General features: G+C 24.9%; 1 protein-coding gene across 7 annotated transcripts; it reads left to right on the plus strand.

Moving 5' to 3' along the window:
• Positions 1 to 363: 363 nt before the first annotated feature.
• On the plus strand, positions 364 to 19586 carry LOC132932030 (JNK-interacting protein 3). 7 transcript variants are annotated; one of them, XM_060998204.1, is made up of 26 exons: positions 364 to 981; positions 1955 to 2075; positions 4640 to 4829; positions 4897 to 5053; positions 6031 to 6224; positions 6298 to 6392; positions 6542 to 6577; positions 6746 to 6784; positions 7973 to 7990; positions 8074 to 8188; positions 9471 to 9615; positions 9770 to 9951; positions 10155 to 10349; positions 10771 to 11008; positions 11802 to 11990; positions 12061 to 12238; positions 12541 to 12771; positions 12865 to 12978; positions 14085 to 14244; positions 14306 to 14525; positions 14611 to 14782; positions 14867 to 14980; positions 15058 to 15222; positions 17055 to 17186; positions 17269 to 17388; positions 18780 to 18915. In XM_060998204.1, the coding sequence occupies exons 1-25, from the start codon at positions 688 to 690 to the stop codon at positions 17352 to 17354; spliced, it is 3780 nt and encodes a 1259-aa protein (XP_060854187.1). In that variant the 5' UTR covers positions 364 to 687; the 3' UTR covers positions 17355 to 17388; positions 18780 to 18915. The 7 variants fall into 7 exon arrangements, with proteins under 7 accessions (XP_060854187.1, XP_060854183.1, XP_060854184.1 ...); XM_060998200.1 differs by lacking the exon at positions 17269 to 17388 and having other exon boundaries at positions 365 to 981; positions 18780 to 19586; XM_060998201.1 differs by lacking the exon at positions 17269 to 17388 and having other exon boundaries at positions 365 to 981; positions 12868 to 12978; positions 18780 to 19586.
• The last annotated feature ends 542 nt before the right edge of the window (positions 19587 to 20128 follow it).

A 20128-nucleotide genomic window follows, 5' to 3' on the forward strand; every position in this document is an offset into this window, starting at 1 on the left:
ATTTATAAATTATATCTGTAGTCTGTCAGTCTGGTAATCTGTAGCGTAACTAGCAATTAGCATTACAATAGCAAGATTGCTAATGATTTGTGTAAATGTAAATTTTTTATTTGCACAATCGTTTTTATTTTTTACAACATTGATATTAGATTTACCTGGATTTTTAAAAAAAAGAGTTGCAAAATGTCTATGGCCACCTATGGGCTATGGCGGACGTGTTGTAGCTAATAAACTAAATAAACTGCGCAATTTTTCCTCATTGCCAAATCAGATATTCGGTAACACTGTCAGCATCTGTTTATTATTTGCAACGCCATTATCAATGCGTTGTAATCAATTAACCCCGAGTCCATACTACAACAGTACAACTTGGTATATTAGATCAAATATATTCTGTAGTTTGTACTCTCAATTATAGTATTAAAGTATTGTAACTGCTATATTTCTATAGTAATCTTGTATTTTTATGGCTACTAGCATGGTGCCTAGTAGTTCTTAAAAACAATTTAAATGTTTTACACGTTTTAATTAATTTTCATATGCATCAATAATGTACATAATATACAATGTTCTATAATGTTGAATACTTATGTGTCATCAAATGACTATAATACTCATGTAAATGTAAAATAGATTTTCTTAAATTGATATTTGGATTTTTAAATAATTTGACAATATTTACACTAAATGGCTCAAGAAGTAGTGTACGGGACTCAAGACGACACCCATGTCGTTATGTCTGAGAAAGTACAATCACTAGCTGGTAGTATTTATCAGGAATTTGAAAAAATGATATCCAAATACGATGAAGAAGTTGTGAAAAATTTGATGCCATTGGTTGTTAACGTTTTGGAGTGCTTAGACCTTTCTCATACAGAAAATCAAGAACATGAGGTAGAAGTTGAGCTATTACGAGAAGATAATGAACAATTAGTTACTCAGTATGAGAGAGAAAAACAACTACGGAAATCTGCAGAACAGGTAAGGCTTAAATTATTACTAGAATGTCATTCAAATTCCTAAATATGTTTAGACTTCATTCAATTTGTATCTAGGAATACAATTATTTGAGAGTAAAACTTTACTCTTATAGATTATGTTGTATTTATTTATAATTTTTTATTTTATTCATACCTATCAAATTCATAACTAACTATTTAATGCAAATAAATATAGTTTGGTTCATGTTTGAATTCATTATTAGGTACTGAGTTAAGATAATGGTGATGTATGACCTTTTTGAAGGATAGCTAAATTTTTTACCTTTTAGAATGTTCATAAATAACTATTCTATTTGACATTGACAATTGTAAAGTTATCATTAATTGATTTTAACATTTCAAAAACTAGAATATATTATAAAAATATAGGCATTCTCAAATTATTAATGTTAGTTCTTTATTAATTATTAAACATTTATTATTGAGTTATCTTGTATGATAATTATTATTTGTTTTAGCTTGCCTATTGTATTATTAATATAATTTCTATAATGACTTATAGTATAACAAAATATATTCAATTTTTTTATGAAGTTTGCCTAATTTATATTTTCCTTGTGAAATACCTTTTACCTTAATTTAGAACAGTTTATAACATCCTTTAAAAACCCGTGGAAGCTTGATGCTTTTTATCCCATCTAAAGTTTTTCCTTTATTTGTGGTTTTGGTTTAGTATAGTCCTAAATATTTGTGTATCCCTTCCTTTCTATTACAATTATACACAATATATTTAATTATATATTATATTATTACCAATGGACGTAATATCAAAAGAGAGTAATGGACTATGCACACACTGAGATTTTTAAAACTGATTTTGATATAATAAATATAACATAATTATAAAAATGAGTGAGTTAGTATTAAAATAAATATTACATCCACTAAACTAATATTTTTTAGGTACACCTGGCGTCTTTAAAGTAAAATATTAATTGATATCCCTTTTTTAGAAACTTCTGGAAATGGAAGATTATATTGAAGATGAGAAAAAAGATTATCAAAGTAAAATAGAGAGTTTAGAATCAATTGTTAGAATGTTAGAATTAAAATCAAAAAATGCTTCAGATCATGGTAAGTATTTAACATAAATATTATTAATATTATTTGTAATGAATAATAATAATATTAGTGCCCAAATTTTTTTTTTTTTTTATAGTATATTTGCTGTTGCCACATGGCAACGCTGGGCGCTTATACTACCTATTTTGTAACTTTTTTTTTATTATTAATTTTTTTAAATTTTTTTTTTATTTCGACAACGATATTATACACAAAATTTTTTTTATAAATTTTGTTTATAAACATTGTCATATGTCCACGTTGGACGCTAATGGGTTAATACATAAAATGTTATGTATAATTTATTAATAGAGTTAAAGCCTGTGGTTTTATTATAAATAAATACTTTATGTGGACAATATGGTTTACTAATAGTAATGTGCAAGACTAATAATTAATAAAACTTCATGAGTTAACCTAAGTTTATTATATTATTCATGGCTTTTAATTTTTAGTATAATAAATTAAAATAATTATACATTTTTGATTCATTTTGAAAACTATTTTATCATCTTGAATTATTATTTTATTTTTGCTTTGTAAGTGAAATTTGTTTCATGTGGCTGCCACATTAACATTTTCTCTGTACTTTTTCTCTTTCTTTTACCTCCCACATAATATAGGAACAAAGAGATTCTGTATTTCCACAATTACAATTCTGGTTCAGTTTAGGGCAAAGGCACCTATTATATGTTTTATAAAAAAGAATATTTGTTTTGCATTGACTGGATAGATTTTTAATATTTACATATTTTTATAAATATAAGTGCTTTTTAATTTTAAATTATTTTGATTATTTTTAACCATCTATATGGTCAATCCATAGGAAATGTTTTTTTTTATAAAATATATAATTAGAGCATTTGCCCAAAATTGAACCAGAGAATCGCAATCGTAGTAATACAAAATATCTTTGTTCCTATATTATGTAGGAGATAACAATTACAGAGAAAACAAATGTTGGTGTGGTGACTTCTTAATTATTTTTTGATAGATTATTATATATTGTATATATTTTTAGATGAAATAAAAGTGGTTAAAATAGCTATAATAAAACATTTGTTTATATATAATAAACATAATAATATTTACACACATACAAATTAGACATTCTCATAAAACTGTGCTACTTTTACAAGCCAATTTAAACATAATATTGTACTTAACTTGAGGAAGGGAGGGGCAAAAGAATGTATTTGTTAATATTGTCACTAATTTACCCGATTGTTGTGTTTTACCATAACATTTTTATGCATTAATGTAAGGCAGAATTGACGAGGTAGGCTCAAGCTATACTTCTGCATATGTTTAAAATGTAGATACAGATAGAAGACTTGAGAGGAATTAATTATTTACGGCATGAGTGTTCAAACTAAAGCTCGTAAATAGATTTAATCCAGACTTTTGAAGGATAATGAATAATCTAAAAACATGTATAATTTTCCAAATGTTTATCGCATGCATTTGTTATATGTCAGGTATCATTTGTATGTTAGTTCAATGTGAACTTTAACTAAGAGCTCTTCATTTTTTTCTAATGATTTTAGAATAAAAAAAACTTAGGCGAATCCTGGTTTTAGATGTTTTGAATTTCAGTGAAACCTCCCTTTACGGACACTTCCGAATAGCAGATGTTTTTATGGATATGGGGACATTTTCAATAATTTTATATAGGAAAACCCCTAAACAACGGACACTTTTATAGCGACATAATTTTTGATTTTGACAATTTTTATCGTAAATATACTACAATAATCCTGGAATACCTTAATGTTAATAAATATCTATATCTATCTAATCTAATTTTACTACTATACATTATTATACTATGTGCAATCATAGTTTATATTATCCTTCTATTATCACGTCAATAAAAACATTTTTCTAACTTATGTTTTGTGAAGTTATCATATTCGTATTTAGTTGTGCATTATGTGATTCTATTAAATATGAACGTATTCACAGTTGAATTAAAAAAATTACTATCAAGGTCGTAAACAAGCTAATGACTGATTTTTTCAATAAATGTTAATTTTTATCTTCAAATTTATTTTAATATGTACATTGTACAATTAATATTTGTATTAAAATAATACAAATATACATATTATATCATTATATCACATATGACTATTTGGAGTATTATATAAATATTGTACTTATTATGTAGTTATTTATTTTTCCAAATTTTTTCCTACTCTAAATAACCGACAAAATTACGGCCACCAAGAGTGTCCAGTATTTAGAGGTTTCACTGTATTTAAATATTTAATGCTTAATATAAAACTGTTACTGAAACAGTAATATTAACAGTAAAAATCATAACAATTTGACTTGGAAGATAATTTATATCTTCTTCACTAAGTATGCATTTGTCCTATAAGTTGCTTATAATATTCATTTTTTTTCATATATTTATACTTTATAATTAAGGTATTTATTTATTAAATAAGCAAATTTAATTGTAACTGAGATTCCTATTAATTAAATTTTCAATTTAAGTATATTATATTATGTATATTGTTTGAAATATATTTTATGTTTCATATTAATTAATTTTATATTTCTATTATTAGTTTATAGATTGGAAGAAAAAGAACAAGATATGAAACAAGAGTACACAAAACTGCATGAACGATACACAGAATTATTTAAAACTCACATGGATCACATTGAACGTACAAAAATTTTAATGGGTTCTGGTGATCGAATGGATAATCCTAGAAGTATGCGAATGCCTTTTATGAGCATGGCCCATATGAATCGGTAAAAACAAAACATTTAAAAATAATTTTTATTTGACTAAAACTACTATTATTATTTTGTTATTTAGATCTTCTGGACCAGTTTCATTTGGGTTTAGTTCCCTTGAAAGTCCATCTACACTGAAGTCTATTGATGGATCCAATGAATATCCATTAGTTATATCTAATTCTCCTCCAGGCAGTATGCATTCCAATTCTAGCCTGAAAAATGAATTACAAACCCAAGTAAGTAATAATATATACTTTTTGTATTTATTTCTTGGATTAGTTTCAACTAATATAGTTTATTAGCTGAATTATTGATATTTCGGTTATAAATTTTAAATACATGGTACAATACCATTTTTCAACTGTTACAAAATTTAATTTTAATTTTTATGTTTAACTCATAAGAAATAAGGTGCATATATATTATAGAGACTGTTAGTTGCTTTAGTTTGTATCTACTACCATCTAATACTAATTGCCTTGAAAGGCTGTCGCGCACACATGTGTTGTCTTCGTCTTACACACATATGATATAGTAAATTTTTGTTCACCAGTTTCAATAGTGTGCTTTTAGTTTTGATATTAGATTATAAAACTTTTAGGTAAGAATATAATCCGTGTTCTCTCATTGGTTTTTAACAATATTTTAATTTTTAAGTGAGTTATGAATATGAAAATATTAAATATTTGAAAATGCTCATAATTCACTTAAAAATTAAAATATCATAAAAAACCAACGAGAGAACTCAGATAATAATGTTTTTACATAAAAGTTTGATAATAGGTCAATTCAATCTAATATTAAAACTAAAAGCACACTATTGAAACTGGTGAACGAAAATTTACTATATCATATGAGAGTAAGACGGAACCAACACACGCATGTGAAACGTACTGTTAAATAATTATTCAACTGATTTAGAACCATTTCTCAATAAATAGCTGAGAGTTAGTACAGTAACTATGCCAATATTTGGGGGTGCATAGGTAACCAATAGCATAATAGTTTACACCTTACAGTAACCAGGTAACTTATATAGTATGCCAGACAATATAATATAAAAATAAAGTGTCGCCTTTGTATTAAAATTAGCTATGGGATTTATGGGAAAGGAAACTTCTACTCAAATTGGTTAAGAGGGATTAATATTTATTTGAACTACTATAATTTACTAAACTACAAAATCCTTAATTATTTTATAATTTCACTATAGGATCTTGAAACTTCTGAGGCAGAATCACGTTTACGTGTTGATCAAATATCTGAACGAGGTTGGTCTGAAACTTTAAATTCTATTAGCAAAGCTGATGACAGTAGTCCAGACGAAGTTCCAGAAATTGTAGAAGAAATAGAAGCAATTCCTAAAAATTCTGTCACATCACTTAGTGGGCGTAGTCATACACAAAGGTAAAAGAGACTACCATTAAATAAAAATATTTTATCAACAATTAATTTTAATAATTCAATAATAATTTTGTAGAGAACAAAGACCTGCTACTAATGTTTTATATCAAGAATTCAGCTTTCAAGATAATGAAGTGCAAGTAGAATTAGAAGAAGTGCCAGAAATTACTGGTAATTATTATATTTATTACATTGTTTTAGTTTTTATTCTTTAATTTAGCATAATTTTTTAACTGTAATCTATTTATTTTTTTATTTTCCAATTTATTTCTTAATATATACTATATAATTTTTACATTTTAATTTTATATATGTTTTAGGAAATTGGGTACATCCCGGAGATTATGCTTCATCTGGTATGAAATATTATGATTATTGTTCTGTGCTTTAATTTTATGAAAAAACTTATTTTTATGGCCTTTTTAGTTCTGCTTTTTTTTTTAAATTATATTTTGTTTAAAACGCACAGCATTTATTGTTCTTTATTTTTTGCATGTTCTTTTTACATAATTTTTCATCGACAGTCAGCAGTGAGACTGAACCAGAAACTCCACTCTCGATAGGTATGACATCTCTTCTAGTTTCTTTTTACTAAACTTTTATATTGTCTAATATTCTTGCGTATGTCGAAAACTAAAAAAATTAAAAATAGTTGATTTAAAAAATGTTAATTTAAGTTTTTGTTTACTTAAACTACTGCATTAAAAATATTCTATCATATGACAATAGAAAATGTTATAGATCTATTTTATAACTTATTACATTTTTTACATTTATTTAATGTAGTTGTACAGTTCTTTGACTATCATAGTATAATTCTATTTTTATTTCTGATATGGAAGTATAGAAATAATATTGTTCAATGCTGTATTTTATTGTATAAAAAAATTATATTTAATTCCATAAAAAATTTTCTTCATGATCCAAGAGAAATAATTCAATATTTTTTTATACTAAAACTTAAAATATAAACTAATTAATGAATACTACTTAGAAATAGTTAAATGAGCTGAGCATATGTGCAACTATTTCATTTATTTTTATCAGTTATATAAAATTAATTTAGAAACTTTTTTAATAGCAATCAGTAATTTATGTATTTTTCAAAATTAAAATCGATTAAATAAAACAATATTTTTATTCAGGGATAAATATTCACATTGTTGATGTTTTAGTTACTTAACTAAATATTTTAAAACTGGTAGAGTTATGTACTTATGGTATTTTTTTATAAATTGCAATTAATACTTTATCTTTATGTGTATTATTACTTTTGAATGCTTATTGAAAAATATAAAAATATTCAATAGTGCTTTAAGAAAAATTTAGAACAAATTTAAGTTTAAAAAAACCAAAATTACTATAACTATTATTATTTTTTTTAAGCACCTATATTTATTAAAATGTCTAGCTTTGGAATACAGCTTAAGAATTGTCTATTTGCACAATTGTTTTATTTTAAATAATCGCACTATATTATTGAGCTTTCTTGCATGTATTTAATATTTTCATTAAATTCTTTTAAAAAATATTCTTCTCACTATTAGGGAACAAGAAAATATACTAATGTATCTTCCTCTATAACTTCAATATAAGCTGTCATGTTCGATAAATATTTTAAAAATTCTTTACATGTACAACTTTTATTTAAAATAACAAATTATATTTAACTAAATATAACTTATTTCGTATGTTTTTGCTGCTGTAACTCAAACAATATGCTCTTGTGTCCGTCTGAAACCATAAAACAGTTAATGATAACTTTTTCGGTAAGACTAACATCTAACTAACAATTTCTTAATGTTATGTTTTAATATGTATTAACTATTTTTTTTACTATAACTATTTAAAGGTATGGGAAAGGAAGTTGAGAATCTCATTAAAGAAAATACTGAACTATTGGCTACAAAAAATGCTCTCAACATTGTTAAAGATGATTTAATTATTAAAGTTGATGAACTTACAAGGTATTTTATTTTTATTTAATATTATTTAAAAAGTAATTCACACTGTTCTATTTACAATTCTTTCTAAGGTTTCTTAAATATTTTCATCTCAGAAACATAAATAAATTATAAATTTAAGAAAAGTGTATTTTCCATAGACGTATAATATATATCTATGGTGTTTTCCTTGTATTTATAAAATCTATTTTAAAGTTTGATCTATGTCTAATAGCAAATTATTCTTAAAATGGTTATGGATTGTACATTTCTTATATATTTTTTATTTTTCATTTTTATTTAGATAAATTATACAATCGGTATAAATTTTAATATTATCATTAACATAAAGGATTACAAATGTATAGTGAATTGTAGACTTGGGATTGGGATAAGAACCATCCAGTGATGGCCCTTCAATGTAGTTTTGTTATTACTTTAAGTTTAAGTTTACAGTCATGAGGCTATTGTCGCTTGAGTCTCTTGCAGGGATTTCTTAGTAAGGAGATAAACAATTGATTTTGAACATGGGGAATAGAATGATTTTGCAGGTGATTTATAAATTTAGAGTAGTGAAATTTGCTTGTTTCAATAATTGTAGGAATATGGCAATCAGTATGAAGGATGTAATTTGATATGTATGGAGACACATTAGTAATAAGTCTTAAAGATTTTGATTCGAAGATTTATATTTTTTGTATGTTCTTTTTTTTTTGGTAGAGCCCCAGAGCTGAATACCATATCACTATATGGATTTTCTTATATCTTAAAATAGAAAAACATATATTAAACTCAAATTTAAATAATTTACTATGTATTCGGGAGAAATTAAATTTTATTATATAAATAAGAACTATACTAAACAAAAAATCTAAATTTTAACTTTACAACATGCATGTACTTCAGACTATACTTTACCAATGGTTCATAATAATTATTACTTGGTTAAATATAAATTCAAATATTTGTTTATAGGTAAACATATTTATAGTACAATGTTTCACAACATACTATATATTCAACACCTTTTATTTCATCGATATAAAATAAAATAAATATCTAATGTATATTTAATCGGTGTTGGATTTGGTTTTTGTTTATAAACTATGTGACCAATATTTAATAATTTTAGTTTTATATTTTATTAGATTTAATTCTTGCATATTAGATATAAATGTTCACCGATTTCCATTTAAAAAACAGTGTTAGGTACTTTTTGAATAACTTTTAATAATATTTTCATCAAAATTAATGTTTAAAATATTTGGATTTTTCAATTGTTTTTATTTATTTTGAATTAAATTAGTGAGCAACACATTTTGCGCGAAGAGTTAAAAGCTTTGCAAACACTAAATGTTCGTTTGGCTCAGAAAGCATCTGAAGTTGAGGAAGAGTTAAAAAAAACAAAACAAGAATTAGAACAGCTGAAATTGAACAAATCTGATTCTGATGTAACTATTATATTTAATTAATTAATTATTCATTACGTTATAAATTAACTTTTGTAACTAATAAAAAAACATAATTTAATATTTAATGATATGTCATTAAATAATAATTTTGATAAATATTGTTTTATAATGAAGTATTTAAATACAATTTCAGGAAGAAAAATCATATGCAGAACGTAAAAGATTTACCCGTGTTGAAATGGCTAGAGTTATTTTAGAACGAAATAAATTCAAAGAACAACTAATGGATTTAGAAGAATCACTTCGTTGGCAAGAAACTGTCCGGGCCATTCGATTGGAGCCAAATGAGAAAAAAAAACAGGGTGTGTGGAGACTGTAAGTGATTAATTATTTGGTTTCTGAATGGTGTAAAGAGAGTGCTTCATTATCTATCGCACAAAAACCAAATCAATCAAAATATGAATATGCACAAATAACTTTTGATTTTGGTATAATTCAGTAGCTTTGTATATTAAATTATTATTATTTTATTTCATATTTGATTTAGTTACTTTAACAGAATAAAATATCTCTTACAGTTTCAGCAACTTATTTGGAAGTAGTGTCAAACCAAACGACACTGGACTTGGAAGTGGAGATAGCGGAGGAGGCGTAGTTACGCGTCCAAGATCAATACATTATGATCCATCATCTCATCAAGTTGGTCCCTCTAGCATAATGAAAAGACGTAGTATGATAGAAGGAGGAAGATATAGTAGATATGAAGATGACATGTAAGTATTTTATTATTTAGTTTGTATTTCTCCAGGACTAATCTTTTGCATGGCTATTGGGTTTACTAACAAAACATAAAATACATTTATATCGAGCTAAAAATAATGTCTATGCTCATTGCTGAGAATTAAAATACAAATATTTTTTAAACTATTTATGTATTTATTTTCCTTTAAAATTTTCGGGATAGTGATCTTTATTTTATTTATTCAATAATATTGGTTAATATTCGGTTACAGATTGGAATATTATTTTTATAATTCTAGTCAAACAATATCTCGGCATAAACATTTGAACTTTATCATATAATATATGTAAAAATATCCACACATCCAAAAAGAAATTTGATTAGGTTAGTCCTAGAGAAATTTTATGTATAACTTTCTATTATTTTAATGAACTTTATTTAATTATATTTAGGTTTAGTGACAAATCTAAGCGTTCTGATCGACGCGTGCATTTTGGCAGAATACGTACTCATATTCCTAGAGAAGAAAGTTGGTTACAAGCTTATGGTTGGAGTATGCCAGCTGATCCTTCAAATGGAAGACCCCTTTTAAGTATGCCACATCAATCTAATAGTCCAAGTACAAACTATCCTGTACCGGTTCTAGTAAACTGTTGTTCACCACTTGCTGATACTGAACCTGGAATGAAGGTGAATATTAATTTAATTTATACTTCAAAGTTTATTTGTCTAATATAATAATTACTATATTACTAATAAACATCTTTTTTTTTTTTATAAATCCAAGCCAGATATCTATTCTAGTTTCTAAGTTTAATAACACCATTTATAATTTTTTTTTTTATTATTATTGTTTAAACTTTGTTTTACAATTAGTTTTGAAAATTAAAATATTAGTTTAAAAATAATTTGTAATTAATTGACTGATGATTAAAGAAAGATAAAACATGAAGTATATTATATTTTTGTTAAAATGAAAATATACTTTGGATATTCAATGAAATAATGAAGTATTTAAAAAGGGAAAATTAGTAAATACATTATGGAAATAATTTATAGGGAATTTTAATTAAGAGCATAATATGAGTAATGTTACAAATTATAGGGTTGTTCTAAAGTGCGCAAAAGAGAGAAGTAAGGTGTAGCTTAATAATCAGAAATGAAAATACAAAACATTTATAAATAAACCTTTAATTTGTATTATTTAAGTGCCTAAAAATATTTAAAATTATATTTCAATTAAAAACTGAATGTTATGATTTTTGGTAGCCAGTCAAAATTATGGACTAAAAAAAAAAAACTAATTTTTGGAAGAACTATCAAGAATTTATTTACATATTTACTAGTTTAAACTAAAAATTGTATTACATATTATTGTATTAATTTAAAGGTTTTTTATAAAGTAACTTGTTTATTATATAAATAAATAATTAAATAGTACTATTATTTTGAACATTTAACTAAATATTTTTGTTTATCTTAGATGTGGTGCGCTACAGGAGTTAATCTTAGTGGAGGTGTTACCAAAGATGGTGGTGAAATTGTTGGGGCTAGTGTATTTTACAATAATAATAATAATAATAATATGGAAGAACCCATTAGTAAAAACTCAGAATTTCAAACTACAATTGATGAAAGCTTAGAAATGAAAAAATTAGATGAAGAGTTAAAAGTAATATTTTGTTTCAATTTTTCTATAATTACTATGTATTTATATTAACTTATTAATTTAATTCTTTTAGGAAAATAGTAGATCAAACGTTGAATCAGAACTAGTTCTATCGTCACTTATTTGGATATGTACTACAACTAATAATAATACTAAAGTAGTTATTATTGATGCCAATAAACCTGATATTGTATTAGAGACATTTCATATTTCCTGCCAAGCTCATATTGGTTGTATTGCTTCAGTACCAGGTAAATAATATAATCTATACTCTGTTTAGAAAAAAACGCATTGCAGCACGATTAAAATCTGTTTTTCTGTGCATCTCCACTTTGACACCCTGCCATCGAAATCAGTTCGATTATAGCGGATTGTCGCATGGGGGTGTGCAGAATTTGCTGGACAGAGTATAATATATAGTATGTGTTATAGAAGTATAAAAACTATATATTTTATATTTGTCCTGTATGACCTATATTTCTTACTAAACCTTATGAACACACTTTTTATGATTATAACATTCACACTAAATGTGTTTTACAATATTTTATAGGGGCTTTAGAAAATGATTATGTGGATAATGATGTTATAAATTGTGAGCCTGAACAAACTGAAGAAGTTACTGAAGAAGACAAGCAATTACCAAAAGATAAAAAATCAGATGTTGAAATCGGCAAAATTATGTTTGTTAGTTGTGCAGCTGGTAGTGAAGAAACTTATTTAGATGATAGTCATAAAGCAGATGAAATATTAAGTGACATCAACTCTGATAAGGTTGATGATGGTAATTATCTATTATTTTTATGATGGCTTTTATTTTTTAATGCCTGAATTGCTGCTTGTTGTGTTTGTGCTATTGTTTGTATTTTGCTCTTAGAAGATAGCATATCAGATTCTGTTCAAGCAGATAATAATAGCTGTGAAATACCAAGAAGACCTAGCCTATTGAAAGAAGGTATCATAAAGGATGGAATATCTGACCCTCTGAATGGTAATTGATTTCTAAATAAAATTTCTATTATTAATAGAACATATACTTTATATTTGTCTTATGAATAATAATAATCTCATAATTTTATTTTATGACTAAAGTAATTTAAATTAATTTTAAATTATAACTAAATAACCCCATTTGACTTTTTTAAACAAAAATTAATAATAACGACATAACTACATTGATGATAGACATGATAGAAAAGAAATATAAAAAAAATAGAATTTTAAATGTAGTTTGCACAATTTTCCATAAAAAAAACTATAGCCTGGACCTGTCCAATTTTTATTTGACTTTTTTTTTTTTTTTTTATCACAAATAAAAATGTTATTAATATTTATTATTAAATATTATTATCATACCCATGTGATAGAACAAATCTTCCCTAATATTTATAAATACACTACACACTACAGAACAAAACGAGCCTACCCAATTATTTTGTGCTGGACACGCCACTGTAGCTTTTTCATTAATTTAGAAACACATTAACTTTTCTTGATGTTAAAATGTATTTAATTATTGTTACTAATTATCAATGTATTTCAAACTATCATTCAAATATTTCTATTTGATAGTTAAACGGCTTTATGTATTCTATTGAGAAAACAATGTATAGTACAATGTTTTTATACTAAGAGTTTTAATTTCCATACTCTTGTAGGTGGGCAGTTATATTATTTTAATTATATTTAAACATTGATGATTAATATGAGTTACAAAATTAATTTTTAAGTTATTTCATAATATTCTGTTTACTTCACAATAAATAAATATCATGAAAAATGTATTTACATGTATCTTGTCTGTTAGGTTAAGGCTTTGCAAGCTTTATACTAATTGGTGTTTGTGAAAGTTAATAGATTTATTATAATTTAAGCACTGGTGTGGTTGTATTTCATTTGTTTTTTGTTTAGATGTCTTTATTACTAGTATTAACTATTTATTGATTTTTAGTTCTGAGTTGTAATTTATTTGAGTTTATACATGTTTAGGTAATATTAAGTAAAATTATGTTGAGTTAATATTTTTAATTTTTATATATCATTATTAACTATTCTAATTTATTTATATTAATTATTTATATTATTCATCTATTTTAGAAAACGGAATAGCAAAAGAAGATCTAGATAATATGTCAAGTGTCTTACCTACTATCTGGTTAGGATTTGAAAATGGTTGTATATTTGTACATTCTGCTAAGTCACAGTGGAGGCGATGTTTACACTCAGTAAAATTAAAAGATGCTGTGTTGAGTATCATGTAAGGATATTTTACCTTTATCAAAATTAGTATATTTGGTTTAATGATATTTTATTTTTAGCTATGTTGATGGTCGTGTTTTATGTGCTTTGGCTAATGGAACAGTAGTTGTATTTCGGCGTGATGATGAAGGTCGATGGGATTTAAGCAAATATCATAGTGTGACATTAGGACCGCCTCAAAATGCAGCTCGATGCCTAGTATCAGTAAATAGCAAACGAGTTTGGTGTGGTTATAAAAACAAAGTACACATTATTCATCCACGTTCATTAGTTGTTATTGTATGTATAATAAATATTAATAATTTATGGTATGATATTTTTGAAATAAAATATATAATTATGAAATTATTTATAAATATTTTAGCATACATTAGAAGCACATCCTCATAAAGAAAGTAAAGTTCGCACCATGGTTTGGGTAGGAGACGGCGTTTGGGTATCCATAAGACTTGACTCAACAATAAGACTTTATCATGCATATAATTATAATCATTTACAAGATGTTGATGTACAACCATTTATTATCAAAATGCTAGGTAAACCTTTTTTTCTATAATTAATTAATAAACAAAAAAATTTTCTTAAATTTAATTGAATGAATGAAAAATTTTTATGAACAGGATCCGATAAACCACAACTATCGTGTATTAGGATAACAGCAATGCTAGTTGCTTCTAACAGGCTATGGATTGGAACTGGAATTGGTGTAGTTATATCTGTCCCTCTTTTAGATAGTAAGATATATTTATTTACTTTACATAGAATTAAATTGTTTAGTTTTTCTCTTAATTTTTTTTTTTTCTATGTTTAGAAGGTCTCTTAGGATTTCCAATTAATAAAGAAGTGAAAGTATATTCTGAACCAAAAACTCAAGAGATAACACCAAGTAGTTTCATACCATATTGCTCAATGGCCCACGCTCAACTATCAGTACACGGATTTAGAGATTCAGTCAAGTTTTTTGTATCTGTACCAGGTAAATTAAATGAATTAACAAATTTCTGAAATTTTAAAATGTCTGATATTTATATTTATAAGATATTTATTTTAAATCGTTCAATAACAAATTTAACGTATTATACAATTTAAACTTAAAAATAAACATAAAAAAAATGGTTATAATAATTAATGGTTACATATAATATTTGTGCATATTGTTTTAATTTCCCAAATAAGGACATGTTATAAATAATATATTATAATAATATGAGTTGGTTTTTCTACTTTTATTTCTTCTCATTAAAGTTATTACAAAACTAATCGATAAATTAAATGTTTAACAACATAATTATAAATAAGTGATTTCACAATGGTGCAATTAGACCTAAGATCTTGGTATGCTAAAAATTATGCAGGCCCCATGTTCCTCAAACTTAACATGATGCCAATATTTAATTCAAATTGTTAATACATGTTTCAAATAAATGTTCAACAGATTTTGCTATTATTTTCAATAACTCTATTTTATAATTTTATAACAATTTGTTTTATATAATGTCTATCAAAGATTGCTGGGAATTTGAATTTATTATATTGGAGGTTGAAGAGTAATAACGTCACTGTCTATTAATTTTACAATTTAATCCCTGTGATGTATAAAACCATATAAATTAACTTCTAATTTACTTATAATAAACACATCACCTTTATAACCCAAAACTCACCTTACAAAACATTTAAGTATTTATATCTATTGTTATAAATTGTTATAAACCAACCATTCTAATAACACTTCCTATGGTAGGATTGCCATTCATAAAATCTGTCATATTTTATCTATTTCTGTCCAGATTTTTTGGAATCCTGTATTCTAGTTATTAACTTAAATAAAATTCACATTATTATAGCTGAAATCTACTTTTCTTCTAAACATATATTTACAAATTAATATATTTGGTAACAATTTTATAATTTTATTGATGACAAGTGGTAACTAATGCTAACATATTCTATGGTGTATGCTGTCTCGATAATTTTTATGGAGTTGCCCTAAATAGTTTTGTATTAATAAATCAATTTAAAATTCTAACTTCACGCCTAACTTACTAACAAATCTCATTCTGTGAAAACCTATATATTTTATAAATACCTTTATTTATTGCAATGGTTGGTTCCTAATCACATTTATTATAATACTAACACCTTCTTGAACAAAATTCTGACTAATTCTTTTGTTCTACTAACAATCAATGTTTTCTCCCTTCCTACATTCAAAATTATTTAATTATACTACTGATGAGTAAAAATGTAATGATCTTGTAAATTAAAATCAAGTGGCAATTTAGGATCTATCGGTAAACAATTTTATTAATATCATCCAAGTTGCTATATGATCTTCCTAATTCTTATTTCTTTCTACATCTGAATCTTTTAGTATGCCAGAACACATTCATGGAATTGTTGTAAGAAACACAAATCTTGTTGCGTCCCGTATATAATTTTAATAAATGTATGACGCGACCTCGATATTCTCCTATCTGGGCCAGAGTGGCAGTGTGTACGACTGAGGAGAAGCGCAGGCGCTAGGGCCGTGTCATGTATTTAATGCCAAATAACTAAATAATTAATGTTAATTGAGTCCCATAGTATTGGTTCTATAAGTAGTTAAGAGCATTTTGAGGTTCAAACACTTCAAACTTACCACTGGGTGCATAATTATTATACAAGAAAAATTAAAATAAATGTAATCTGTTTAGCTGATTTATTATACATTTATATAATTTTCTTCTGATTTTCATTAAAGCTCTGTCAGCTGTAAAATTATAAATAATTGCATAATAACTAAATACATTTTTATTTTTATTGTAGGATCTGGAGGTTTTTCTGCTGCATCTGCCATTCAACAAGACGAACCAATTGTTGAAAGTGTCCCTGATGCCGAACATTTGACATCCACATTGATTATTGCTGGTGGTGAAGGTTATATAGACTTTAGATCTGGTAAGTGCATTATTTATAATAATTGTTTATTTAAAATAAAAGATTTGTCGGAACAGAAATATTTAAAATGTTTTGTCTGTAGCCGATGGGGAAGAAACGAATGATGCAACTTGTCATTTGCTCGCTTGGTCTATGTTGTCTAGAATTATTCAACAGGACAATTGCTAAAAAGTTATAAAAATTTCCCTCAAATATTAAAATGGTATTTATAATTATCGGTCCATAATTTTAGCTTTGATTTTCTCTTTTGATACTGATGTGGTTTAACTTCTTGATTTCTGTCTTAAAATATTATCATTTTTATTAGCACTAATAGTTTAAATATAATTTAATAAAATTAATCTATTATGTCATATCTAAACACACCAATACACCATAGTTTGTTTAGTAACAGCCAATAGGTAATAAACCAAACAGTTTAAATTTATTTATTTACTATTTCTTGTTTAATAAAAAAAAAAACTATTTATTGTTGGCTGAATATTGTAAAATTATAAAAATTACTTCTAAAATGTCATTGACTTCAATTCCCAATATATATATATAATTATTAAGCACATTAGTTGTCCTGGAAATAAATATACATCATTGTTTAATATTAACTTTATACAGGTTCACATAATTGTACAAAATTAGTCAAATTATAGAAAAATAGTACCCATAGTAAAATTGAACAATTGTTAGTATTCCAAAAAGTGATAAGTAATGATAGACAAAAAATATCATTATTATAAAACCAATACATTCATTGCTCTATTTATAATATAAAAGAAACTTACTAATAGGGGTATTTATGTCCTTCCATAATTTCAATGAAAAAACTGGGATTGCTGAAGCCTATTATTTTTTCAATTAGTCTACAAGTAGCATAAATTATGAAACTCCTAAGCTTTCTCTAATTTTTGCCTACTTTTAACACACAATTATAATGTTGTGCCAAATTTGAATGGTATGCTAATATTTTATTTTTACTTTAATTATATCTATTATATTATCTTGTACAGGAACAATTAAGTGTAAATATACAAATCACAATTTTTTTTCTTTTCACTAATATTTATCTGATGGCATGTAAAATTGTTTTAAAGCTTAATAAAATAACCAAATGTTGGCACTAGAGATAAAAAAATCACTTCTGCTATACATTGTATAATGTACAGGTTGGTTCTTTAAATATCCATTATATTATAATAAAATATTTAAAAATAAAAATACATTACTCAGTATACAGCATAATAATTGTGCTAAGTGAATCATCCAGTAAACGTATACAGTGTATTCAAATTATAGTATATTAATTCAATATTATAATCATTTTATGATTACTTGATTCATGGTTGTAATATTGATAATGTTGTATAAAAATGACTTTTATTCCTACAAAAATGTTGAGTATATGTAAATCATGAACCAATATCTATCTTACTTCATGATGTAAATCAAAAACAATAATACATTTAAACACAAGTATACAATCAATGAAATAATAAAATTCATGATAATTATTGATTAGAATGTGTTTTCTAACAAATGTGTTTACAATTGAAAATATATTTTTATTTAATAGTATTAATAAATAAATTCGTTTTTTAGATGAACAAGGAGATGGTGACTACTTTGATCGAACAGAAAAAAATCAATTATTCCTTTGGGGAGTTCATTCAGAAGCTAAAAATAAAGCAAGATTGGATGTCAATTCACTAAATAATACAATTTAGTAAGATAGAATTTTCTTAATTGTTCATATAAAGTGCCATTTCCCAATATTATATTTGATGTTTTAACTAAATTGAATCTAACCTTAGAGCCGATTCTTCCTCTATAATCTATATAATTTTATTACTATCTATTGCTTTTGTTACCTTATTTATTATTCTCGTCTGTTATATTATTATTTACATTATGTTATATTGTGCTGTGATTTATAACTCATTTAGTACATTTTTGAGGTTTTTTTTATAACTAACTGTTGTTTGTTGATTTTTTTTTATTGGACAATATAATTACTTATTTTTAAGATATTTTAATCAATTTTTATTTATAAAACATTTATTTTACATTATTGTATGAAACATTTTAGTCAAATCAAGCATATATATATAATTATATGTGTTAAACAATTTTATTCTAACCAAAATTACTTATTTTAGTTGATTATTATATAATATAAATATAACATAAATAATTATAAATATAAACTGTATTATTTTGTAAATTATTTTAAATTTGTATGTAAACTTTTTAATATTTGCTTTATTGTGTATTTATTGTTTGAAATACTTAGTGGTTTATTGTTCATTTAAGTAAAAATAAATTTTTTGGACTTTTTAATTTTGTTTGTTATTAAGTTTTAAATTCGTTATTTTTATTAAAAATAAAAATAAAATATGTTTTGGATAATATTATGATATTAATTAAACTTATAAGATAACCACATTTTTAGTCTTTACTATGTTTTTTTAATCTGCTGTAATATGTGTTGCTAGACTTATCAAACCTTTGATCTTTTTGTAATAGTTGAAACTATGATAAACATGTTTTCAATTTTAGATAAATTATTGTATATTATATTATAATTTATAATAAAATACTAAACATCATAGTACTGTACTGTACTATGTTAAATAAAATGTCATTAGCTCAACATAAATACAAATATAATATTTAAATTATATTAGTATTCAAAAATATTATGCCTGGTTTTAATATTTGCATCTTACATATAAACCAAACCTTACAGTTATAATGTTGTCATAAATTGAGCATGACAGAACAACATCAGAAATCTAGAAAGTAAATTATAAATGACAATGGTATTTAGCACCAAAATTAAGCAAGTTCTACTCAGATTGCGTAAACGCGTTTGTCTATATCGTATGTATGTAGTGTGTAAAACGTTGACAACACATGCGGGTGTGACGTCCTCTTAAATTTAAATAAAT

This window comes from Rhopalosiphum padi, chromosome 1, assembly GCF_020882245.1.
Source record: "Rhopalosiphum padi isolate XX-2018 chromosome 1, ASM2088224v1, whole genome shotgun sequence".
In the NCBI taxonomy this organism is placed as follows: Eukaryota; Metazoa; Arthropoda; class Insecta; order Hemiptera; family Aphididae; genus Rhopalosiphum; species Rhopalosiphum padi.